This window comes from Buteo buteo, chromosome 10, assembly GCF_964188355.1.
Source record: "Buteo buteo chromosome 10, bButBut1.hap1.1, whole genome shotgun sequence".
NCBI classification, from domain to species: domain Eukaryota; kingdom Metazoa; phylum Chordata; class Aves; order Accipitriformes; family Accipitridae; genus Buteo; species Buteo buteo.
Window position 1 is genome coordinate 7,149,113 of NC_134180.1, and position 23,776 is coordinate 7,172,888.

The window sequence follows — 23,776 nt, forward strand, 5'->3', positions numbered from 1 at the left end:
TTTCAGGCTCGCTGCCCAGCAAATACACAAACCAAACACTGTAGTATAATAACACAGTGGGCCTCAAGGAAGGCCAATTCTATAGGCAATTTCTTAACACAGTCTTTCTGGGCCAGGGAAAGTCATTCATTGTGGAGGGGTTTCCACCCATGGTATTTGACTGTTAGATGCCCTATTGCTTCTCTTTTATTGATTACCACTATGAATTTTCTCCACAAAATAAACCCCATCTTTTCTACCAGTCTCAGGTCATCTTTTTATATCTTGTCCAGTTTTGTCTCAAATCAAGCAGGTTCAATGAAAGAATTAAAAGCCTCTGGGCTCTTCTCCCCAGTTAGAGCCTCGTCAACAGAGAAAACACAGAATTTTAGAGGCTCAAGTGTGAATACAAGACAGACTAATCCTCAAAGGTAATGCAATACCAGTACGCTCTTCCCTCATAGAAGCGTGAAATTCAGCTCATGCAAACTGAGTGGGATTTCTGAAAACATTAATAAATGTCAGCTTAGTGCCAATGCAAACTATAGTCTAAGGAACAAAGCAGATCCTTGTATACTCTAAAGTGCGTGTGAACTCTTGATCACCGCTACATGATAAAGACAATTTTTCAGAAGGGTTTCACAAGAAGAGCGATGTTCACAACAAAATAACATGGCTCTTCAAAATCCTCCATGCTCATTTTAGCTGTCAAAACTGTGTACGTTGAGTTTGCAGCAGTGAAGAAAAAGAAGGCTTTTCTCTTTTAATTTCAGATCCCAGAGAACACCCAACATGTTTGGAAAAATTAAAATGACCTGCCAAGAGTTAAAATTAAACTATGACTTTCTACGTCTCCAAAGTGTTAGACAGACACATATGCTCAGAGCTTCCCTGCCCAAACCCCCTAAGCTACCTGCAGCTATAGCCAAGAACCAAAGCCTCTGAGAAACTGCAGAAGAACTGGAAAAAGAAAACAGGCTCAAAGTGAAAGTACAGTATAGAAATAGTGGTTAGTTCATTACAGCTTGCAAACTTACTTTCAAGAAGTTAGTCTGGATGAGGGGGGGAAATTTATTTTAAGTAGAGAGCATTTTATTTTTAGGAGGGGTACCAAAAGGAACAGAAATGCCAGACATCTGCCCAACAGGCAAAATTCACACAAGCCTCTGGATATATCCTAGCAGAGCAGTAAAATGGATGGTATATATAAAATAGTTTCCTGCAGAACAGGGAAATCTAATGCTTTTGCCATAACTGGCTATGCCCTTCTCTTGATCTCCATAGGAATTCAGTACCTACAGGAAATTCAGGTTTTCCAGTTGCTTTTTTTCTTTTTCTTCCTATTCCTCACTCCTGCTACAAACCGAATTTTGCCAGGCACAGTAAAAAAAGTCAGTGCTGGTCCCCCTTCAGCTTGCTCTCTGAATGTAACAGAGTAATCTTCCTGAGGAAGATGACAGAGAAAGGGTGGAAGGAGGAAAACAGAGATAACACAAATGTAATTCTGCTATGCTCACTATCTCCCTAAAATTTTCTGTCTGCATGTTTAACTTCCTTTGAGGCAGACAGCCTCGGGCTGAAAAACTACTTTTAGTGGTCATAACATATAAGAAATCAAATGACAGATTCCCTAGAACTGCTTAGGCTTTATTGACAGAAGCCATATTAAGAAAACCCCCGAAACATTTTGAAAGCAAAGAACAGATTAAGACTGGGGTGGAGGGAAGAAGAAACAGTTCAAAACAATACCAACCAGTGCTAGGAATTCACAAGGCAACAACTATCTCCTTTTCTTAATCTCTTTACCCTCCACCCAAGCACATTTGTGTTCCTGAGCTTAATTTCTTTACCATCTGTCCAAGTTATTTTGCACCACAGCAAAATACCATGCTAAGTGACAGGACACATTCAGGGAACTCTCTCATTCTGTGAAATCTCTAAGTGCCTGCTCAGTTTTAAAAATAACCTGCATCACTCATCTTGCATTTTGAGAGTTCAAAAGGATGAAAGAAAGAAATCTCTCTCTATTCCTACATCTGCAACTAAGCAGTTGCATGATTAAAGGAACCTAGCTCTCTTCTCTGTCTCAACATACCTACCTGTAACATTAGTGATAATAAAAATGTGTTGGGAGCAATTGAGAATAAACACTACTTGGAAGTTGGGTACTAGTAAATCTAAAATAACCTCAGTTTGATTAACTTTTGCTTTCAAATTGGCATATCCTAGGTTGCTAGCTGGTTACAAGCATTTCTGAATACAAGGGCCATTGTTTGATGCACTGCCATTTGGCACTCCTGAGCAGACTCGACATGTTTTGGGTTTCACATTCCAAAGAGAAACCTAACTATTTAATTCCCGTACTTCACTTAAATTTCTCTTAAACTAGAGTATCAAATAAAAATTAATCTTATGCTTAAATAAATAAAAAAAGCTAAAAAAGCATTTAAAAAGAAAGTCCAACTATGAGACAGACTACAGTATGCTCCTTGCAAAAAATGACCTGTTTTCTTCTTGTTTCTTAAAGGCTGGTAATGACCATTAGCCTACTGTTTTTAATTACAAGATTTCCTCTCTTGTATAACATTTTAATGTTTTCAAATGCAAATGTAACGCTTGCAGATGTATTCAAATAATAATATACTGAAATTCTTTGCTAATCTCCCAAAGTAAAGCTCCCAGATTGTCAAATTCCAAGACTGTCTAACACAGCTGGCAGCCAGAGCTCTAGCCACAATTAAAGGTATATAAATATATTTGAAAGAATTACAATAGTAATTTTTAAAATCCCAAAATACCTGAAAAAGTAAAACCCAAGACTTATATTCTGAACATTGATTAACAGTGCAAGACAATTCAGTTTCAATTGTTTGGTTTGAGGTACCTTTAAAGAGCCATATTGGGTAAATTTCTGCAGGACTTAGAACTTAACTGACAAGCAGTTTTTCAAGAATCTAAGTGTCTGTCGTGGCATATGAAGGACTACAGGTAAATATTTTGAACAGTGAACTCAAAAAATAGGGCACTAAGCTCCTCAGAAATCTGAGGCAAGATCAAGCTTAAACCATATTAACATAAATCTGCAAGATTTCAGGATAAAGCAAATATACAGAAATACATCTTGCTCCCTCTTCTGCAGCTACTGCATCTCCCAGCCTGTCTTGTTTGGGGCATGAGCCTCCAGGTTTGAACTTTCGGACTGATGAGCAAGTAGGGCTCTTGTTACCTAAGGAGAGGCAGCTTACTGTCACAAGGATGTAAACAACAGGTCTGGCATCTAGATCCACAAAGTTTTATATCAGAATGAAAATTGTACAGAGCCTAAAGCTTGCCAGTGTCAATGCCCAGTATGTGTAGAAATGAAAGAACCACCTTCTTTTTAGAAAACTTGCAAAAAGCCACCAATCCTAAATCGTGCCAGAATAAACTGTTCAAGCTTGACAATTCACAAAATGGTTCATACCTCCCGTTCCAGATATGATTTAAGGGATTCTGTCTCATTTAACAGAGTAACGCTGCATTTGCCTCTAAAAAAAGAGAAACACATTTTATGAAAAAACACTTAAATGCTCATGTGATTCACAAGTTGGTATTACTGAAGTTGTACACAGAATGTAATCTCACATTGAAGAATACTAGAATAATAATAATGCCATTTGGTTTTTGAATAAAAAGCACTGGAAGAAAATAGTCATTACCTAATGTGTGTGGCTGGCAGAGATTCCAGCTGTCGTGAGAGAAACAACTCACGATGTCGTAGCTGATGCTTCTGTTTCTCTGGTAAATCAACCATTTCTGGATTTTCCATCTCTTCTTCCATTTCTCCTAGTTATAAAGAGACAAAATTGATCATCAAGAACAGCGCAACTATTGATTCTGAGCTAATCAGGATGAGCTACTCCAAAACCTTTGCTAAATAATACACATTATTTAGATTAAATCTAACTTCATCTGAATCCTCACATTTCAGCCAACTGAACAATTAGATAATTAGTAGATGCTTGAAATGATGCCTGTGAAGAATTGTATTTATTCATCACTGGGATCAAAGCATTCCAGGTACACACAGGTCACACTGGCTCACCAAGCTGACAGTCACACAAATCTGCTACCAACAGACAAGTTCTGAAGAGAGCTGCTCTTGGAGACCATTACTGCACCGTTAGATTCATCAGGAAGAAGCTGATACATGATGTGAAAGGCAGTAAAAGTGAAGTCTTTCCTCTTTGCCAGGCATCAGCTATCTCAGACCCTACTCCTCTTTCAGGATATCACAGACTGTCCCATCCCGACTTCAACAGCTTTTGCAGGAAATGCCCGCTGAAAAGGTTAGTTTATTTATTTCGTGTATTTTATTCTCTTCATTCCAACCACAGCCAATAGATCACAGTCACAAGATTAACTGGAATGTAACCAAATGCCTAAGGCCAGTCTTGCAACCTGCCCTGCCCTACCCCTACCCACACCACACACATTCAACTGCAATACTCCTGCATTTCAAAAGCTTGCTTTTTTCTGCAATCAGGATCCACCATCTCTGGCTTTGAGCTACCCAATCTCCATCCAACCAGTTTTTTAAATGAATGCCAAAGTAAATATACAAAATCACATCCACACTGATACACAACTGATCCAAAACATCTCTAGGCAGCTTTCTTGTAAAAAAAAAAAATTATTAGTATGTTTTGTGTTCATTAGCAAGTATCCTGTCAATTATGCAAGATAAAGCTGTAAAAGGCAAAAGACTCCAAAAAAAGCTGCAAAGTGTCTCCACGATGAAGGACTGCTAAAGAAAACATCAGACTTCTTCCTTCCCTAAGAAATCAAGGCAGTTACTGAGTTTTCCAAAACCATGGGAAAAGTTTCCCAGACTGTAGTAGAATGAGCTGTAAAGTCTCATACATGAATCGTAAAACTCTAATTTTACAACAACAGTACCCTCAAGGAACAGACTTATGCCTGCAGCTTAATTTGACGGTTGTTGCCAAGAAACATTTCTAGTCAGAAACACATACAGGCACAGTTACGATTTATATACCCTTAAGATTAGTTAACTATAATCCTCACAGTTATCCCAAAATAAAGCAAACAGAAAGGAGATATCTCCATTTTATAAAACGCTAAAATTGCATTTAGTTTTAAAAAGGCCACCATTATGCCAAGGGGGGTGACAAAAAATTATGTACCCTTCAGGTTCCCCTCAATTTATCACTGTTTTACCATCCTGGAAAAAGACCTGTGGTTTATATGCCCCTCAGGTAAGCTGCTCCAGCAAGGAAGGAAAAAAATAGTAGCATAATTAAACCCGACTGCAACATACAATAGCTCTTATACCGCACGAGCTGTTAAGCATACAGCAGCATGCACTTACATTTTAGTATTTTCCTAGGAACTAGAACACCAAATTTACATTTGTGCCACAGTTTCATGGTTCTGCAATTTATTTACCGAAGTGGATTCTGTTTTAGTTGAAAATTAATATTGTGGCTGCTGACCTACACTATAAATATGCCAGCAGCAATACACAAACAAGTCAGCAGGTTCCAAGCTAGCTTGCCTAAAAACCAAAGGATGCACAAATGAAAAGGCATTCATGCCTGCACTTACAACAGTTTTTGGAGAATGAGAGTAGTGCACTGTGTAATGCCGGAAAAATTACTATAAAGAGCAACCTAAAATACTTAATATCTTCAGTATATTTTTTTTTTTAAATATGTATCAACCACTACGTGCCAATCAAATCTACAAACAAAATGAAACCACCCAGCACAACCAAGCTAATATTGGGAACTGCATCCCTTCAGGTAGGCTCATCTTCCAACTGGTGTTTTATTTATGTGTCTAGCTTTTGTAATAAAATAAGGAAGGTGGGAAGCACACATTTTCTGCTTATGCCAGCTCTGCTATGCACAGCCTTTGAAAATAAAAAAGCACAATACTTTTTTTTTCTTAAAAAAAGACATTTCCACAGGTAACAAACAACTCCCCACACACAGACATAAAATTGCATAGTTCCCAAAGACAGAGGTAGGAATATTCCAAGAAATAACAAACAAATCTACACAAGCATCTTCCCTCCTTTTTCACAGCCATGATTTAGTACTGAAGAGGATGAACCTGGCAAAAACATTGGGAACCAAGGGAAGAAGGAAAGACTACAGGGCTAGATCCAGCACAGGAACCTCTCTGGCTCACTGAAGTCATGCAGAAGTGGCTTTGACAAAAACTGTAACTAATCCCACCTCACTGCCTCTGCACAGACAGCAAAGGCTTAAATCAGACTATAAACCACAAAACGGGCTGGCCCAGCCCCAGGTTCCAGGACAGGCCTGTCTGACACATTTCACCCTCCCATAGCTCAAGCACTCAAGCTCTAAGTGAAGCAAACTTCATCCTTGAGAATGGTGGCCCCTGAGAAATAAGGACCATAGTCTTAAAAATATATAAATATCTATATAAAATATATAAGAAATCTTTTCAGAAAGACTTGTCTGCATTTTTAACAGGACTGCAGAATAAGTGGTATGGGAATACAGTAGGTGCAGTATATTGGGACTTCAATGCTCTCATAAAGCCTTACTTAAAAATTAATCTCTGCTTGATAGATGTGCTCGTGCAGATTTAAAACTAAACATTTAGTCTTAATACAAACAGTAATATATCAGCTATGCAGAAGCAGCCAGTGGAATGCTGCAAGGAGTGTATTAGATTAAGTATTATTTGATATTTGATGACAGTATCATTAATAGCACATTAACAAAGCTTGAAGACAACTTACATTGGGAACAAGCAAGAGGCAGATTGGACACCAACAGCAAGACTCATGTGAAAGCTAACATATACAGGGGAAAATAATTAGAAAGAGTAAACTTTGCGTTGGCAGGAGAAACCCAAGAGGCAGTAATTGTAATTTAAAATGACTGGGTGTGTGAGATGCGAAATTAAACATCAATATTTGCTAGACACTAGAAAGAATAGCAATTTGCTATAGATCAGATTAGGCTCTCTACAACATCAGAGGTAGAAAGCACCAGCCCTTTCTCTGCATTCTGGGTGTTGTACAAGTAGCTACATGGCAGAATTCAGAAACGCACAAAGGCAAACAAGGTACAGAAATTAGGTTTAGAAAGCACACTAGGTTGTCCAGCTTGGGAGACGGTCTGTAGTACCAGAAGAATTAATTAGCATGGTTATCACCAACAAGAAAATGTAAAGAAAAAGGAAAAAAAAAATGGGGTCAAAACACTGGGAAACATGGTTAAGCCAGTGATAGTGACCTGCACAACAGTTCCTTTGGTAGCAAAGGAAGCTTAAACTCTTGGTGCTTTAACAGCTCAACTAAGCAGCTTGGAAGGACATCACAGAAATGTTGCATTTGAAGAAACGAACAATACAACACCACATTCCTTCTCCCAGGTCCAGTTTCAAATGGTCTATATTAAGCCTCAGCCTTATTAATTTTCTACCAAAAACCAGATACTGATTCATAGCTACAGAAAATGCAGTGAAAGTTTTAACAAATAGAAATCCTTATGCCTTGACACTTCAGAAGGCGTTTGCTACATTATCATGACATCCCAATACGATCCCTTCCAAAAACTTCTTGTGATCATCTTTTGCAGCCATGGCCACTATTACAGTTAGCATACAGAGCAAACAGACGCTATTTTGGACACTTAGCATATCTTTCCTCACTGCACCACCCCCAGAAGAGAAAAACCACAGCTTCCTCCTCTCAGTAAAAACAGAGCCAAAGTGTCATTAGCGGATTAATGAATTTGACTCCTCTGAAACCTGCATGTGTGGTGTTGGGAGAAAATGGAGAAGAAGGGGAATAAAATGGAAGAAATAAAATAAAAAAAACAAACAAACAACAAAACCCCAAACTAATTTGTGAAGCTATTGTCACACTGCGCTTAAGACTGGTATTATCTAAATTTTTTTTAAAAAAAACCACAACTTAGCACACCCCCTACCTGTTTAGGCACACAGGTCTCACGCAACTCGTAGACTGATTGAGTAACAACACCTCATCGCTGCAAGACATTTATTTTTAGAAGCTTTGACACTTACAAAACCATGCTGCCATGTGTGCCTGGCACCCAAACATTAGCTGCTGAAAACTAACCATAAACCTGCCAAACCAGCCAGTGCTAACTATTCAGTTCTCCAACCACTACCAGCTAGTCACTCATTGTTTTACAAATCAGGATAAACATTTTTAATGAAACGAAAACTGTGGTCCTAAGAAAGATCACAAGTATCTGGAGGTGGTTGGGGTGGATCTTTAGAAGGGAGGACAGGAGGTTGTGTTCCTGCTGTTGGAAATATTTACTTAATTATGTAAGAAACGAGATAAGACATTATATAGAAACTATATAGAGAGAAAATATATAGTCACAGCATCCAACAGTAGCTTGAGGAGTAAGCTATCTTTCTCACTTCTTTTCCATCAAGTTCTGCCTGCAATCTTGTTTGAATACAATACCTATCTTAAACCACTACAAAGTCTCTGGGCAAGAACATTAAATAAGTCTCCTACTGGCAAAGCAGGTTCATTCAGAAACAGGTGGAGAAATTCCCTGGAATAATTTGTGAGGAGATTAAAGAGGCTTATGAATAAAAAGTGCTAACAATGTATGGAAGCCATTATAAGGCTGAAAGATTTATAGGACAGCCCAGACAAGCTTTATATCATATGATAAAAATAGTAAGATCACAGATCAAATCCAAGAATCAGGTTGCACACATCAGGTACTAATTAAAGTTACCAACCACAGAATAAGGTGTTTCCAACTCATTTCTCTTTATAAAGAGTTATGAGAAAAGACAACATATCTCAGACTTGTCTATTTCAGATATTTGATGGATTATACGAGCTAAAGCTTAAGCATTTTTTAAATTTTTTTTTAAACTTTGCAACATTAATTTCACAATCACATCTTTTTCCTTCCTTTATTGGAAGGGAAAAAAATACTACAAAATACACATATACTTTTTCCATTCATGTTCTGGCCATATCTTCCCATTGCTTGACTCTCTCACTGCACTGATCTCAACAGTAGGTCTAAAATAAAGGCATCTTAAACAGAAGACTGTGAATCCAGAAATGTCTGCAGTCAGAAAGCTCCATTAATCAGCTGAACAAAGGCAGTTAAAAGATCAGCGATGCAGATACGTACATCTACTGCAAATGCATCAAAATGAGGCAACAGGAGACTTTATGGAAATGAACTCAAAGTCAGTGACAGTGTTGAGTATCTGTACTAGAATCTTAACATCCACAAAATTTAATTTCATTATATCATGCAGGATGTAGATATTATTTTTTTTCAGAGTAAAGAACTAACGGCTGTCCAAAACCTTAATTTTACTCTTCTCCCTCCTTAAGAAGAACGGAAGCCACACAACAGCACGTCTATCTAAATAAATGAAAGTCATTTAGTAGCAATTTTATTCTGCACCAGAAAGAAACATACTGGAAAAAATGTTAGTTACTAATGAAATTTAAACTAAGAGACAGCCTCAGTTGTCTCCAGTGGCTCTATTAATAGGATTGTGCTATAGAAGAATTTTCCTGTCTTTCAAACACATATGAATATGAACAATGAATTATTTGTTTGCATTTTAAAAAATCATCTTAAATTTATCATAAAAAGAAATCAGCCTTTGCAGGTTCAAAGAGCATTTATATGGGTTCAAATATTTTTCATTTTCAGCCTCAGACATGCATTTCTTTGAATCATTCCTACCTGCTTCCTCTACTAAATCTAGTGAAGAGAGACACACATGAAGGAATCAATAGTCATGTTGTTTATGGTAAAGCTCCTATTAAGCTTCAGTATTCTCAGCTAAAATAAGTAGTGCTGCACTGAAGAGATAGCAAAAAAAGCTTTGCCTGCTACTACAATTCTGCAACACAGGCAAATCTCATCTCAATGCCACATGACATTTTTTCCAAAGTATGGTTGCAATAGAGGGACTTATTTGGACTTGAATCTACAACAGAAAATATTCAAATTTATCAGTAAGGAGCTAGTTCTGCTGCATGTTTTCCCCAATGACACTACAGCACCGAGAACACAGCAAGACATTATATTCATTGTTAAAACTGAGTATCTCGATTGAATCAATCCCCATGCAGTACAACTATGTAGATATTTATTACATATACATCACAGTCTATTCATATATACACCAAGAAGCACATTAAAAGACAATGATCCTTGGCAGCTAAATCATAATTCTGACATGCCCAGATCTGATTGCTTCTTTTTCATTTATGTATGTGCCTTGAATTACAAGGACTGATATGGCTGTCCATGCTTTTTGCTAAATTTTAAGCAATCTGAACGGCTACATCTCACATACTCTATTATTTACAAGTAAAAACAATTCAGTAACTCCACCTGCTTAGTCTTTTTCTCCCTTTCAACCTGTCTGTTTTGGCAACAGTCTGTTTTGTTAGTACTGTGTCCATCACCTTGCAACGATGGGACAAGAGGGATGCTGAACCGGCAGAGGAAGGTGTAATGAATCTAATCCTCCCTGGCAACTAGAATGGAGTCAAACAGGCTGGAAGCACCCCAGACAAAGTGCCCAAAGTCATCCAATATGTTGCACTATTTCTCCCCCAGAGATGGATACTCCCCTTGAGAGCCAGCTAGTGCACCATGGTCACCCTCCATTTGAGTTTAGAATGCACAGATCTACAGCAGCTTCTCATCTATTTTGGGTGGGGTTTTGTTGTGGTTTTTTTTAAACCATCTGAATTTTTTTTTGCGGTATCTTGCCTTACAGATTTATACAGGCAAACACCTAATCTATACTGACACATAACTATTTTTGTATGCACTTTTTAGCATTTTAAAACTGCTTCTATAATTGAAAGATAATTGAAATGCTAAATTTTTGTTTAGAAATAAGCTTCCATCTCTACTCAGCTAGGTATCTCACATGTCTCTGATCTCATTGGGAGAGGAGTAAATGCCAACATAAGTTAACACAACATTCTGTAAAATAATAAAAATCAAGAAATTAGTCAAGTAATGCATACATGCAAGGGAGGCCGATGTAATGTAGCATGGACAACCCCATGAATTTTATGATAGTTTAGTTTCATGCTTTTTTTAAATCAGAAAGTAACTACAGTGCTCAAAAAAAGTTATATTTTCAAGTCTCCTCTCAGCATAAACATTGTTTTTTTCCCTAACAAAAGGATTCAAAATATTCAAAATAGTGATAGGATGTCCTAGAATTCAGTGCTTTTAAAGTGTATTTACTGAGCATGTTCAGATGAAAGCTATGTCACTACAAAAAATATTATTAATATTGAAACTTAAAGAGAATTCCTGTTCGTCAAGTTTCAAGCTGACCACATTTCAAGTCAGTTTCCTATGATCAGGCTATTTGATTTACTTATAAAGAAAGTTTGAAGGTGTTTTTTTTTTTAAGTCCACTAACCAAACCAAATAATTGATGAGAAGTAATGTAAGAGACAGGGAGAATACTTCCTCTCATCCCCAAAATTAAGAAATTCACTTCTGTGGAACAAATAAGATGTCTTTATTCAGCCCTAACTGAAAACTTCCGTCCTGTCTCCACCACAATCAAACCATACACCAAATGAGGTTTTAAAAGGATTAAGGAAATGGGGGAGTGGAAAAGGGGGCCTGGAGGGGAGAAAGAGAGAGAAAAGTCAGCCAAACAAGTAATGCAAATTGCTGAAGATGAGTACAGAAAAAGGACATTTAAGAATAATAATACTGATACTCATAATTCTAATATCAAAGTTCTATCCAAGTTTGGCAATTTTGTGTAGAAGCAATCTGAACATAAACAAGCTTACTTGCATGTTTGTCTGCCAATACAATAAGTGTACTTGATATGTCTCTTCTTCTGTAGAAACATACCACCTTTGCTTCCACATTTCCATTGGCAGTCTGAAACAGGAAAAAAGAAAAAAAAATGAGCACAAATGAAGAACTGAACTGTAGGCACCAAACTAGAAACTTGATAAATAATTTGGAATTTTGCACAAGAATTACACAGCATCACCTTTTAGAACCCTCCAGCTGCACACACTCATCTAACACACAAATTCCAGGGTGATTCCATTCCAGGGTGTTCCACTCTGGGAACAGAGTTTGGCCCTTCCTTCTTAGTTATTTCTACAGGATCACCATTTTTAGCAGTTACAGATGTTTCAAGGAGTGAGAAAGAACACTTACCTGCAGTTACAACATATTAGCAAGCCACTCTGCTACTTTTCAGGTGATGCCTACATTAGGTAGAATTCAAAGACATCTTTAAAATCCTAATAAAAATAACCGTGAAATATAACAACAGAATTCGGGTTTAGGCTGTTCTCCAAACTCTGTAGCACAGTAGGAAAGCAAGAAAGAACCCAGCCATTATTACTTTCCTGTAATGTTTTCTTTCTCTGACAGCACTGTTGAGCTAAACAATGACCAATGCAAAAAAAAAAAAAAGAAAAAAAAAAAAGAAAAAAAGAAAAAATCATTCCAAAAGGAGAACCAAGGAAGCTGCATCAGGCAATAAACTCTACACCAGTGACAACATACAAAAAAGTCTGAATTTTTGAAAACTTTGGGATTTTTTTCTTAAAATTCCTAAACTGAGACAGGCAATCAATCACTTGTAAGATGGCACCTGCCAAATTGTGAAACTCGCTTTATACAAACTCTAGGGGAAATATACCTACTGGTTTGTAACAACCCCCGCCAATCCACTTTCTCTAAAATAAATCAACAAATAATGAAAATATAACATAAAAGAGTTGTATCCTACTACTGAAGAGTCCTTGAAAACCATAATGATGGCACACAGTTTAAGAAACTAGAAGACTAAGATATAAATTCCCTTCTGGGAAGTCTTCAAAAAAAGGTAGTGGACCAGCAATCTGTCCACAAGGAAACAAAATAAAAACTGATATACCTGCTTGTTGCTAAGATGTGAATGGAGGAAAAGTTTCATCTTTTATAATACCAGTTTTCCTAACACAAAGAAAAAAAAAAATCAGACAATACGTACATGCACAAATAATTCCCCTTGCGGCCTACCAGTTTTTGGTACAGAGCCTGCAGAATTTCTATCCTCTTCTCTTAAATAATTCAGAACTTTTAAATTTTGAGGAACTAAAATACAAAGGCAGGAGCCATCTTGTTAAAACACAGACAACCACAATGCAGAATTATCTATTTCATTTAGTTGCCCAGGCTTCATTTACACTCAGTGAAAAAAGGCAACATGATACATGATTCATTTCAACCTGAAAGACCCATTTCAAAGAGCAGGTCAGAGAAATTACAGCTCAATCAAAAGTTGCACCAAGATGAGAGATCCAGGTTGAAAGTTTTTTTTTCAAAGAGGGGGAAGAATGAAGAGGGAAGGAAGAGGGGAAAACAACACTTTCCTAGAAAGTGATCAACAAATCTGCACCCTGTAACTCATGGAATAAAGCTATTGATACCTCATGGCTATGGATCCACTGTGAACATTTAAAAAACTCACTCTTGCTTCATTAATGGAAGAGAGACAAAGTATTTCTGCAAAAGACCTCCACTAAAAAGAAGGGGGTTACAAGGATGTCCTAGCCTTCAGATTCTTTATTTGTCATTATATTGATAAATTTTCTTTTCCAAGTAATTGTCTTAGAAAGATATGTTTTCCCATCACTGGTGGCTGAAGAAGAAGACCTAATTTTAGTCAGTCAATTTAAATTCAAAACCAAACCAGCAATGTTACATTCCTTCTGTATGGGGTGCAATGGACACACTGGTATTAAACCTGAGAAAGTGACATGTTTAGGACACAGCTAATGGCTTCAGAACAGTCTTCCCTCCTCAACTAGGCAAAATTTCAGCATTGAGGACATCAGCTGGCTTCCCACATACAAGCTATCATGCTTCCCTTTTAGATCCAATGAAAGGGAAATTTGGCAGATGAAGTAATACACTGGCCAAAAGGACAACGGGCAAAGACAGAGTCTGAGGAAGCAGATAACAGCTCCAAACCTTCCTGTTGAGCAAGAGTCTCCCCCAGAAAGATCAAATTACAAAGCTCTCCATCCTCTAGGGGAACTGTTATATTGTCTTCATATCGCATGATCCTGGCACGGAATTGAAGAACTGCAGAAATCTCCTGCCCTACAGGTGGGCATAATCACCTTGAGAATGACCTACCTTGACACTCAGTCCTTTCATACCAAAGGAGAACAATCTAGCAGGTCTCAAAGCATTCCAGAAAATCATCTGAACAAAAGTATTTTTAAGCTTCTAATTACCAGAGAACTGCTAAAGAATTGTTTTGATTTTAATCAAATCAAACAGATCATAAATTCAATTAACTTCAAAGACTTGATGGAAAAAATTGTTTACCTTATTGAGCTCTTCTATTCTTCGTATCAAATATGGGTTACTTGAAGAATTTTCGAAGTAGACATAATCTGACAAAAAGAAAAAAGACTCCTTAAAATATGAACTGCTAAAAATCGAATCAAAACCTCACATGTATACCTGTCAGAGACACCATACCAAATTCATTTCTTGGCACAAGCAGTATTTCAAATGTTCCTACTAAATCCAGGATTTTAAGCAAGGAAATACAAAATCCATGCCAGTATAACGAACATATATTAGTGCAATCTGAAGGCAATCAACTCACTTTCAGAAAAAAAAAAAAAAAAGAAAAAAAAGAAAAAAAAAAAGGAGCCCTACTGTCAGCCTGGAAAGCAAAGCATATGAGCTTCCTTCTCTCTCTGATCAGGTTATTTCCACTTTGATCACACTGTTGCCTTTAGTTGCTTCCTCTTATCAAAATCCAGCCACTTCTCACCAGCAATATGCAATCTTTCCTCTTCCCATCCAGCTCAGCTTACGCGTACTACCCATTTACTTAAAATACAAATAGTTTCATTCTTTCTCTCTTATCTTTTTCTCTACTTCCTGGTCTTTTATGCCTATATTATCCTAGAATACCCTCAACAAAACTCCATATAGTAAGCCAAACAGGTCAGTAATACTCATATTTTCAAACACGACAAACATCTTAAGTTACAGGCAGAAAATTAGTTCTTTACCCAAGGTAGTGCCTTCAAAAAAACTCAAGAGAGGCATCAAGGAGTGCCATATAAATTATTTGGTATTACTGAGCTCCAAGCTTAAACACTCCCTTTTACAGGTAAGGAAACAGAAGCTCAAGAGTCCTGAATGGACTTGACCTTCATCTCCCAACAGCCCAGAAGCCAAACTCCAAGCCTTAAGTGAGGCAAAAAGAGGGCTAAATTCACCTCCCCGCCCCAGCCACCCACCCTCGGGTGCTGACCTTGCATGAAGATCTAACAACGATTCCCTCCAAGACTATCCACTAAATTTAAGACGATTTCCCTCCAGATTTCCCAGCTTATTTGTGTTTGGAGCAAAACACCCATCGCCCCTGGGCACGACTCAGGTAATCGTCTGCCATGAACACATCAGCATGATGCTCCAAGGCTGAATAGGTGTTTAGTGGTGCTAGCTTTTTGTAAATAGAGACAAGGACTGAAGCTGTTAGCCTCAATCTCCCAGAGAAGCTTGCTTAAAGGGCGGTCGGTATCGGAGGTGCTGTCACCTCCTCCCCAGCCCAGAGGAAAGACAGACAGACACCCCCCAGGGCCTCTGCTCCTGAAAAGCTGCACCTTAAGTTAACGATTCCCCTCTTCTCTCCAGGGTGGCCAGGGAGACACCAGAGCTTTTACCCACCACGTCCTACAGCAGCCCTTCCAAATTTCCCTTGTAACACTCTACTCAAGCTCCAGACACCGATTATTTTCCCACTACTGCTTACAGCTCACGGTATCCGCAGGTCTCCCGGCCGTTAACAGGCCAAGCCACTCAGGTGCCCTCATGTCCCTTCAACAGGGCTGGGCCGTCTCAGGAGAGCAGTCACAAGTCAGGAATCTCAGGGGTTACAATCCCAAGAGTGACAATTTTTAAAAAAAATGGTTTCCAGGCTCTTGTCTTTCCAAAAAATGTGTCATATGCCGCGAGTTGCATAGACACCTTGACAATGATGTCCCAACACGGTCCTGAAGTGATGAGCGACGAGGCTGCACCGCCAATACTCAGACAGTGCGCATCCTGGGTCACCTAATCAGACATAGTGAAACCAGGGCTAACAAAGCATAGAAATACTACACTCAGTTTTTCATATTTTTGTGCATTCTGTGCTCCAGACCTCTCAGACTGATCGTCAGCTATCTTCACACACACTAAACATGCATCTGAGCGACTCCAAAACTTTCTTCCCAACTGCAAGAGTCAGTTCCTCTTAAATGTCACTTCCCTGCAGGCTTTAGACTGGAGAATGATCTCATCTAAGGAATTCGGATTGGACATCTCGTTTGTAGAAGAACAAAGTTCCCAGAAATGGTTAAAACACCCAAGTAACCAGATCCTAAATTTCCACTCCCAAGCACCTGCTCTGTGCAGCACACCAAACTGAAAACAACAGGCTCAACATTACTATGACCAACTCTACCAGAAGTCACAAAACCAAACAGATATTTGGCAGCTTCAGCAATAACAACTGCTGACTGAAATAACAATGACAGGCATTAAGCAATTTACAGATCAGCAGAATAAAGAGAAATCTTTTCTCCCTCAGTAGAACCACCCGTGCTCTACAAGGCTGATGTAGTGGAGGACATGGAAGCTTCCAGGTGGCTCCAAGCTCACCAGCCACCTCTCACATCAAGGCTCCACCACCCGAAGAAAGGACGAGTTCTTTCCCTCCACCCCTCTCATTACTCCCAAGACAACCAGCTACCCCTCACTCCAGGTACTCTGGCTGAGGCTGATGCAAAAAATCTACATTTATGAATACTGTGACTGAAGATTAAAAATGAAAACTAAAGGAAATGTCAATCTCTGTCTTGAAAATATAACCTTGTCTTTAATTCCATGGGTTTCAGGTGACCGTTACAAATGTTCATAGTTCACATCTTTGTTCTAACAGCTTTTTTGTGTGCACATATGGGCAAATATTCTCACAGACACATTTTCTACCTCAAGTGAACATTAACTCAATTTTTCATTTAACTACAGTTTATCGACTGTAAAATCTGGCATGGATTTAAAGAAAGTATATCACAGATGAATGGTTTACCAAAGAACAGCTCACAATGGTAACCAACAGTCTTGAATAATAAAACCCCCAAAACGTTGTTTTATTAAGCAGCAGAAACATCCCCAAACCCACACTCTGCAAATGAACCTCACACAAAACAGCCAACTGCACACAGCTGGCAGAATGGCAGAACCGAAGCTGTCCGATGGGATGCTTCAAGAGCTGACACATGACACGGCGTAGAGATGCATACTTAGACCAGAGGCTTGATGACTTCATCACATCACAAATGCACAGCCCAGTACATCTCATCCATGTTTTAGACTAATCCCACAACTATGTTAAGCATTTCACCAGTAGCTATGCAACTAATGGAGACCTATTTCCCATTACTCAAATTACCTGGAAAAGGGTTTCTTCCTCTCTGCAAGCAATGCAGAGCACACTGCAAATCACATAAAACAGAATGTGAGCAGATCTGAAGGGAGTAATTTGCATTTTTCATAGAGATTTTAAATACTTTAACTAAAATTAAAATGCTATCCTGCACAGAAAAATGCTCGAGTTACTGTTGCACATGTACAATAAGGAAATCTTAAGTTCAACAAACCACTCTCCAAACTGATGCTTTAGCACGTGAGACCGCTCTAAAATTGTTCCACGAGCAACAAAACCCATGAAGGCTGGTTTCCTGCACACCAGGTTTAAAGGAGGTAAAGCACCACGTTCCATTGACCCCTACACTCCAAAACACCTCCCTTCCCCTTGAGGAGCAATTCCCCTTCATCTCCAGCTTCCTCCCACGCTGTGGAAGTGCATCCTTCTCATACTGCCTACCCAACTAATACTGTTCCCAGTTTGCTTTCAGGAGAGTAGCTACAACTGCACACATACACACACATCTGATAACAGAAACCCTCTATAGGCTCCCAACAATCCAGTTGTTGATGGGAGACATCCTGGATGTGCACAACTAGCAGAGTCTCTGTGCCCTGGGCTGAAAGAGAAGATGGGGAAAGAGACAAAATTAACAAACCTCTAAACGACAGGAAGATATGCATCTCAGCTCCTACCGCAGAACAGGAAGGAAAGAGTCCACTAAAACAAAAAACAAGGTCTAGGGACAGAAAAGTAGAGCCTGACAGCAAGCAAAACAACAAGTCAGACCCTTCAAACACAACTGTCTATCCTTGCTCATTTATTGGTTTTTCTGCTTACACGACTGAAGAGGACTGGCCTATCCGCTCTGCATCCCACAAGCACAGCATGTCTCCTTACAAACAGCAACCACCATAAAACACACGAAGCTCACCCCTTACCACCCAACCGCCTGAACAAAGGCTGGAGACTCGATCCCATACCTTCACAACAGCTTGCAGCTTAAACTCACAATCCCTGAATTAATCAGCCATGCAGCCACATCACGATCGTAATTAACAGCATCACTCATGCACATTACGGAATTATCCGTGATCAGGCTAAAACAATGAATGACTAGGGAGTGTGGCAATACCACAAGACAGTAAGGACCATCACACATCTAACCACCTTCTGACTCAAACTCAAGATGTATTTCTTCCTCTTGCCCATACTGTTATAGAAGTACCTGCATACTTCTACCCAAAAAGCTTTTATATCCCATAACATTTTTTTCTGAAGTTGAGAATACGCACAACTTACTAGAAAGCAATGCTGTATTACACAGGTACTGAACTGCTAGAACACACAGACACAAGCATACTTGCAACAGCACAGCAGCTAAAACTAGAATGACAGCCTACAGACCACAGAAGATGGAAGTTTTCCACAAAGACCATAAAATAATTGTTCTCAATTAGCAATAAACGTAACAGACTTTCTTTTTGCTCTCACATGCTTTAAAGACATTATTGCAAAAATAGCTTCCCCCTTTGCCCTCTTCATGTCAGCTGTTGATTAAGTCCACACTGGTCCATGGAAAAGAAAATCAGGAGGGGGTACCACAAAAGAAAGAACACACACTGTCTAGAGGTCATATATTTATAAGATTAGACATGTCTGAGCTACCTAATAACCTTATGGGCTTTTAGGTGATCAAGTTGCAAAAATGCCCCAAAGTATTTTTATCCTTCCCAACTTACATTTGCTTTCAAGCTACAAGTGCTTTCTGAGGACTGACCTCGCTGAATACTACTCCCTACCACACCTCCAGAAAGTCTTAACACACTGCATACTGCATTAGCCTACAGATGTACCCAGGACACGAGGGAGGCTGAAGCCTTCCTCTTCCCACACTCGCTACCGCTGTTTGGTACAATATGCATTTCCAGACATGTGATAAAGAAGTAACTTCACAGTTGCAAATATCTCCCCTGCCCAATCCACAAAGCTGCTGCCCTGAATTAAAGATGAGCATCAAGAGAGTGCATAAACTTATGATGACCTGCTTACTTTATGACTTCTTTTATGGGAAATATATGCCTTCTCATATTCTGGGTTTCAAATTCAACTTTGGGCCAGTGTCTTTCAGTAGGCTTTAGTTTTCAAATTATTCAGCAGCTTGGTCCTGAAACTGTCAATCACTTTACATTTTGGATAACACAATCCCTCCTGGTCTACATTCTCACGAAAGAGAGGCTGGAGAGGCTAGAGGTCAGCCTACATACAAGTCAAGCAATCTCACCTGGCAGAGCCCCAGTCCCATTGCCTTCTGGCTGCTCAAAAAACAGCAACACTCACAGCAGCTGTTACCTGATGAAATGTTTAGTTACAGAACAGGTAAGAGTTTCAACAGAGAAAGCCTTACCAGCACAATATTTTCATTACCAGAAATGCAAAACTGAAACAGTTGTTTCTGTTGCTAAAAGAATTATGAGGTCCAATTACCTAGCAGTATACATGAACTAGGTCTTTATAATTAATCTCTTTCATGGATCAATTAAGGTATTAAAGATATACTGTCAGCACAAGTTCAATTCACATTTACTGGACAGCAGTATTTGTGGCTACTGCATGCACAGGATACGTGCTGCCTCATTCTCAGCTTGATGTACTATGAGCAACACCACTACTGCCACTCAACTTAAAAAAAGGAGTGGAAATGGAACAACAATCCAAGCACAAAAGCATCTGAAATACCTGTAGTCATTTAGTGAGGGACATGACAAAAGCAAGCACCATCTCCTGCAGAAATCTCCACTCTCATACAGCTAACAGCAAATCATCACTAAATTTAGTACGGATAGGTTGAGGTACCCCAGTTACCAAGCTAACTTTGCTCTTCTGAGCAAAGTGACCAAGTCAAAAGGCTCATGAGGATAGAGATCAAAACAAATAACCCTTGACTGAAATCTTTAACCAAGACACACATCTCAAAAGGGACCATGCTCATGAGAAGAATCCACTGCTCACACACCATGTCCCTGAGATTAGCCGCCCAGTCTCAATAAAAAGACTCAGCCACAACAAAACAGGGAAAAATTACCTAAGCAACAAGTTCTCACTGCTAAAGCAGAAAGCTTGGTTTTCACCAACGGATCAAGATTAACACACCACTGCACCACTTCCTTAAGCCCAAAGCCTGCAGTAAACTTCCTAGATATAAATTTGCAACGACAGCCCAACTCGGTGCGTGCACGTCCATCCAGAACAGTGACTACCCTGTCTCTAACCGCACAGTGAAAACAGTCCCAAGTCAGGTAAAAACAGACAAGGCTTCCTTCAGCAAGGAAGGCTGCCATCCTAAAGAGCTACCAGTCACAAGACCCAGCAGGCTCTGGCAGTGGGTCAAATGTTTTAGGTCACCATCAGGTCTACAGACGTCGCAAACTCCATTCAGCGAGGGTGGGATGGCTCTATACACAAGCAAAGTGATCCACAGCCAAATTCTCCTGAGGTACTTGCAGCTTCTCAGACTGGAGCCAGAAAACACTCCTAAAGGAACTATTGCAGCCCTACCCTTCCCTTTACGATTTCCTACTTCAGCCTGGCAGTTAATAGTCTTCACTTCGGAGTTTCTACAGCATGACTCCTCTGCTAACTCCCATAGTTTTTCACGTTGAGTAGATGTTGAGAGTTGGCCTACGCAGGGAGTTATATGAGCACACTCCCTCCAAAATAGCAGTTATGTCTAGTTAATTACACACTGAAATTATATGTATAGAAAATCTTAATTTACAATGCTGTTTTGTAATTATGTAAAATGTTTGTTTCTCTTGTGAGACCAGCCCTTACAATGGAAAGCTGCTTCTACCCTCCTGCAGGGCGTGCAGACAGTGTAACAGAGGTTCCTGTACAATTCTGAGCCTACAGGGTTGCATTGGGAAGACAACATCGTATATATTAGAAACCAAATACATCATCATAACACCCATGTGCCAAGCACTTTAGTGGTGAGCAAGCATACAGCCTCTCCAGATTCTATCAGCTCATATAATATACTGTAAAACCTCTAAAAAAAAAAAAAAAAAAAAAAAGCATTTATAGATGTATGTATACAAGGATATGCAGTATGTTCAGTTCCCCTTTCCACCCCTTCTCCAAGAAAAACAACATGACTTGAAAAAACCCTGGAGCTGTGAAGTGAAGAGTCCAGATACATGCAAGGAAAGGAGAACTCAGTTTCATTTAATAAACTAAAGCCTCTGTAACCACAATCAAATTCCAAGCATGCATCTACACACATACACATGCAGAAGCACCACTCAAGATTGCTTTGTACTAAAGGAAGTTCAGCCTCACGTATTCAAAAAGCATGGCAGAAGTCCATGTTCTCAGTTTCATACCAGCTTCTACTCTTATTTTCAATAATAAAACACAGAACAAGATGCCACTCCAGCCCCCAGCAGTGAGAAGGAAAAAAACATGGAAAATTCACAAATACACAAGTGAGAAACCCATGTACTTTTTGCCAAGTCCCCATAAAACACACGTCTGTACAAAAATTGGTAGAAACTGATAATCAGTGCAAATATCAATACCTTGTTTTATCATACTTTAATATTATACTTTAACTAAGAGTCAGCATGCTTGTAAGAAACAGGTAGTTGATTTTCTTGAGTTTGTTAATTGATCTCTTTTTCTAATGGCTAAACTGTTATTTCTAAAGGTGGGCTGCCCTGGAGAATGTGATCAAAGTCATGAACATGAAGAAGCAGGAATAGGCTTTTATCTCCTCCCCTTAAAAATTCCCAAACTGTAAAACTCTCAAGAAACAAGGATTATCTATATATTCATATGGTAAACAAAATGTTCATGTTACATTTTCTTCCAAATGCACAGAACTTGTATCTAGAAAGGGACAGCCAAAATAACTTGGCTGTTTTGAGATGAAACCTACATATTAGTTTTTCTGACTTGCCTCCAAAAATCCAGGTTCAATATTCTCCAAACTGTAACCCTGAAGTAGAAGCAATTCATAGCAAGGTTCATATAACAGGACTATGGATTACGCACAGACCTATAAAAAAGCTGATTCAAACTTTTATCAATACAAGCTATTCTCATGTAGTAAGATATAGGAGAAAAAAAACCCAAACAAATAAACCCCAAACCAAACCTTTGAAGGACCTGTAAGGATTACTAACAAAACCTCAAATATCTGCCACAGAACTCTATTCAAGCTAAGAAATATTTTCTACCTTTTTGCAGCAAAAGACCCATCTAAGTTAATGACATGCAACTTGCTTGGACAAACTGACGGTTGCTTGATCCAGTTTAAACTCTGAAACATTAAGGGATTTGGAACTTCCCAAAGGTCTTCTGTTCTTTGTTTTCTGCCATGTCAAAGGGGGGGGAAGAAAAATTCCTGTCCAGCTACCTCGTATAATTTTTTTGCCTCATTCGTAGTGAAACAAGGTTTATGCAACTCCATTATCCATGCATTAGTTCTTCCCTGCTAACTCCTGAACCCTTTGTTTGATTTAAAACATTTCACAGAGGGACAGAAGTCTCAAAGATAATTAAGTTCTGATCACTGTTCCCTTTCTTAAAAACATAGATACTAAAGCTACAAGAGAAAGTGAGAAAGGTAAGAGAGACAATTAGAGATATGAAACAGTTCCCATTTCAGAAACAATTAACAGACTAGGTTTTAAAGCAAGTCACTGGAGATTCTGCAGTGTTTGGGGGAATTATCAAAAGTGCTTGCACACTTTCTTACACACCTTCCAACACCTCTATTGTCAGTGCTGTTCAAGGCAGGTCCTGGGCTCAATTAACTTTTGATCTGATTCACTATGACCAAGTGTGTTGCCAAACGTTTATCCTCTCTGCCAGTGAAGAAGGCAGGTATTCTGCCTAGCAGCAACAATCCGGAGACTCAAGATCTCAGCTCTGGACAAGGCACAAGAGTTCATACGTATGGTACCTTTCCCAGTAAAAGCACAAAATTACAAAGGTGTGGGAGCAGAAGAAGGGGAAGAACCACCTCATGGCAGAAAGCACACGAATTTTAGATAAAGTCAACATCCTTATTTCTGTTCCTCACAGCACTCTTGGCTGTTTTCAACTGCAGAAGATCTGTGGAAAAAAACGAAGGACAGCATTCTGTGGGTACTTGTGAAAAAGAGGTTATGGGTATCAGCTGTACTTCATAGGACACTCTTCTGATAACAACTATGCCACACTGAAGTAACTGCTAATAGGGATGCCGGCTTAAAGGTAAGGTAGGGAGACGGTGTACAAACAAGAC

At 39.1% G+C, this 23,776-nt stretch overlaps 1 protein-coding gene across 8 annotated transcripts in view; it reads right to left on the reverse strand.

Annotated features, from left to right (window-relative positions):
* Positions 1-23,776, reverse strand: part of MTA1 (metastasis associated 1) — an 86,635-nt gene that overhangs the window by 52,623 nt on the left and 10,236 nt on the right. The window contains exons 1-6 of one of the 8 annotated variants that reach the window (XM_075038388.1): positions 18,143-19,708; positions 17,509-17,551; positions 14,379-14,446; positions 11,828-11,921; positions 3,678-3,804; positions 3,443-3,506 (exon numbers count right to left, since the gene is read on the reverse strand). In XM_075038388.1, coding sequence (XP_074894489.1) covers positions 3,443-3,506; positions 3,678-3,799 — 186 coding nt within the window. In that variant the 5' untranslated portion in view covers positions 3,800-3,804; positions 11,828-11,921; positions 14,379-14,446; positions 17,509-17,551; positions 18,143-19,708. Of the gene's footprint in view, positions 1-3,442; positions 3,507-3,677; positions 3,805-11,827; positions 11,922-12,209; positions 12,253-14,378; positions 14,447-15,825; positions 17,417-17,508; positions 19,727-23,776 lie in introns of those variants that run through there. The other 7 variants (XR_012651967.1, XM_075038387.1, XM_075038382.1 and 4 more) reach the window with 7 other exon arrangements.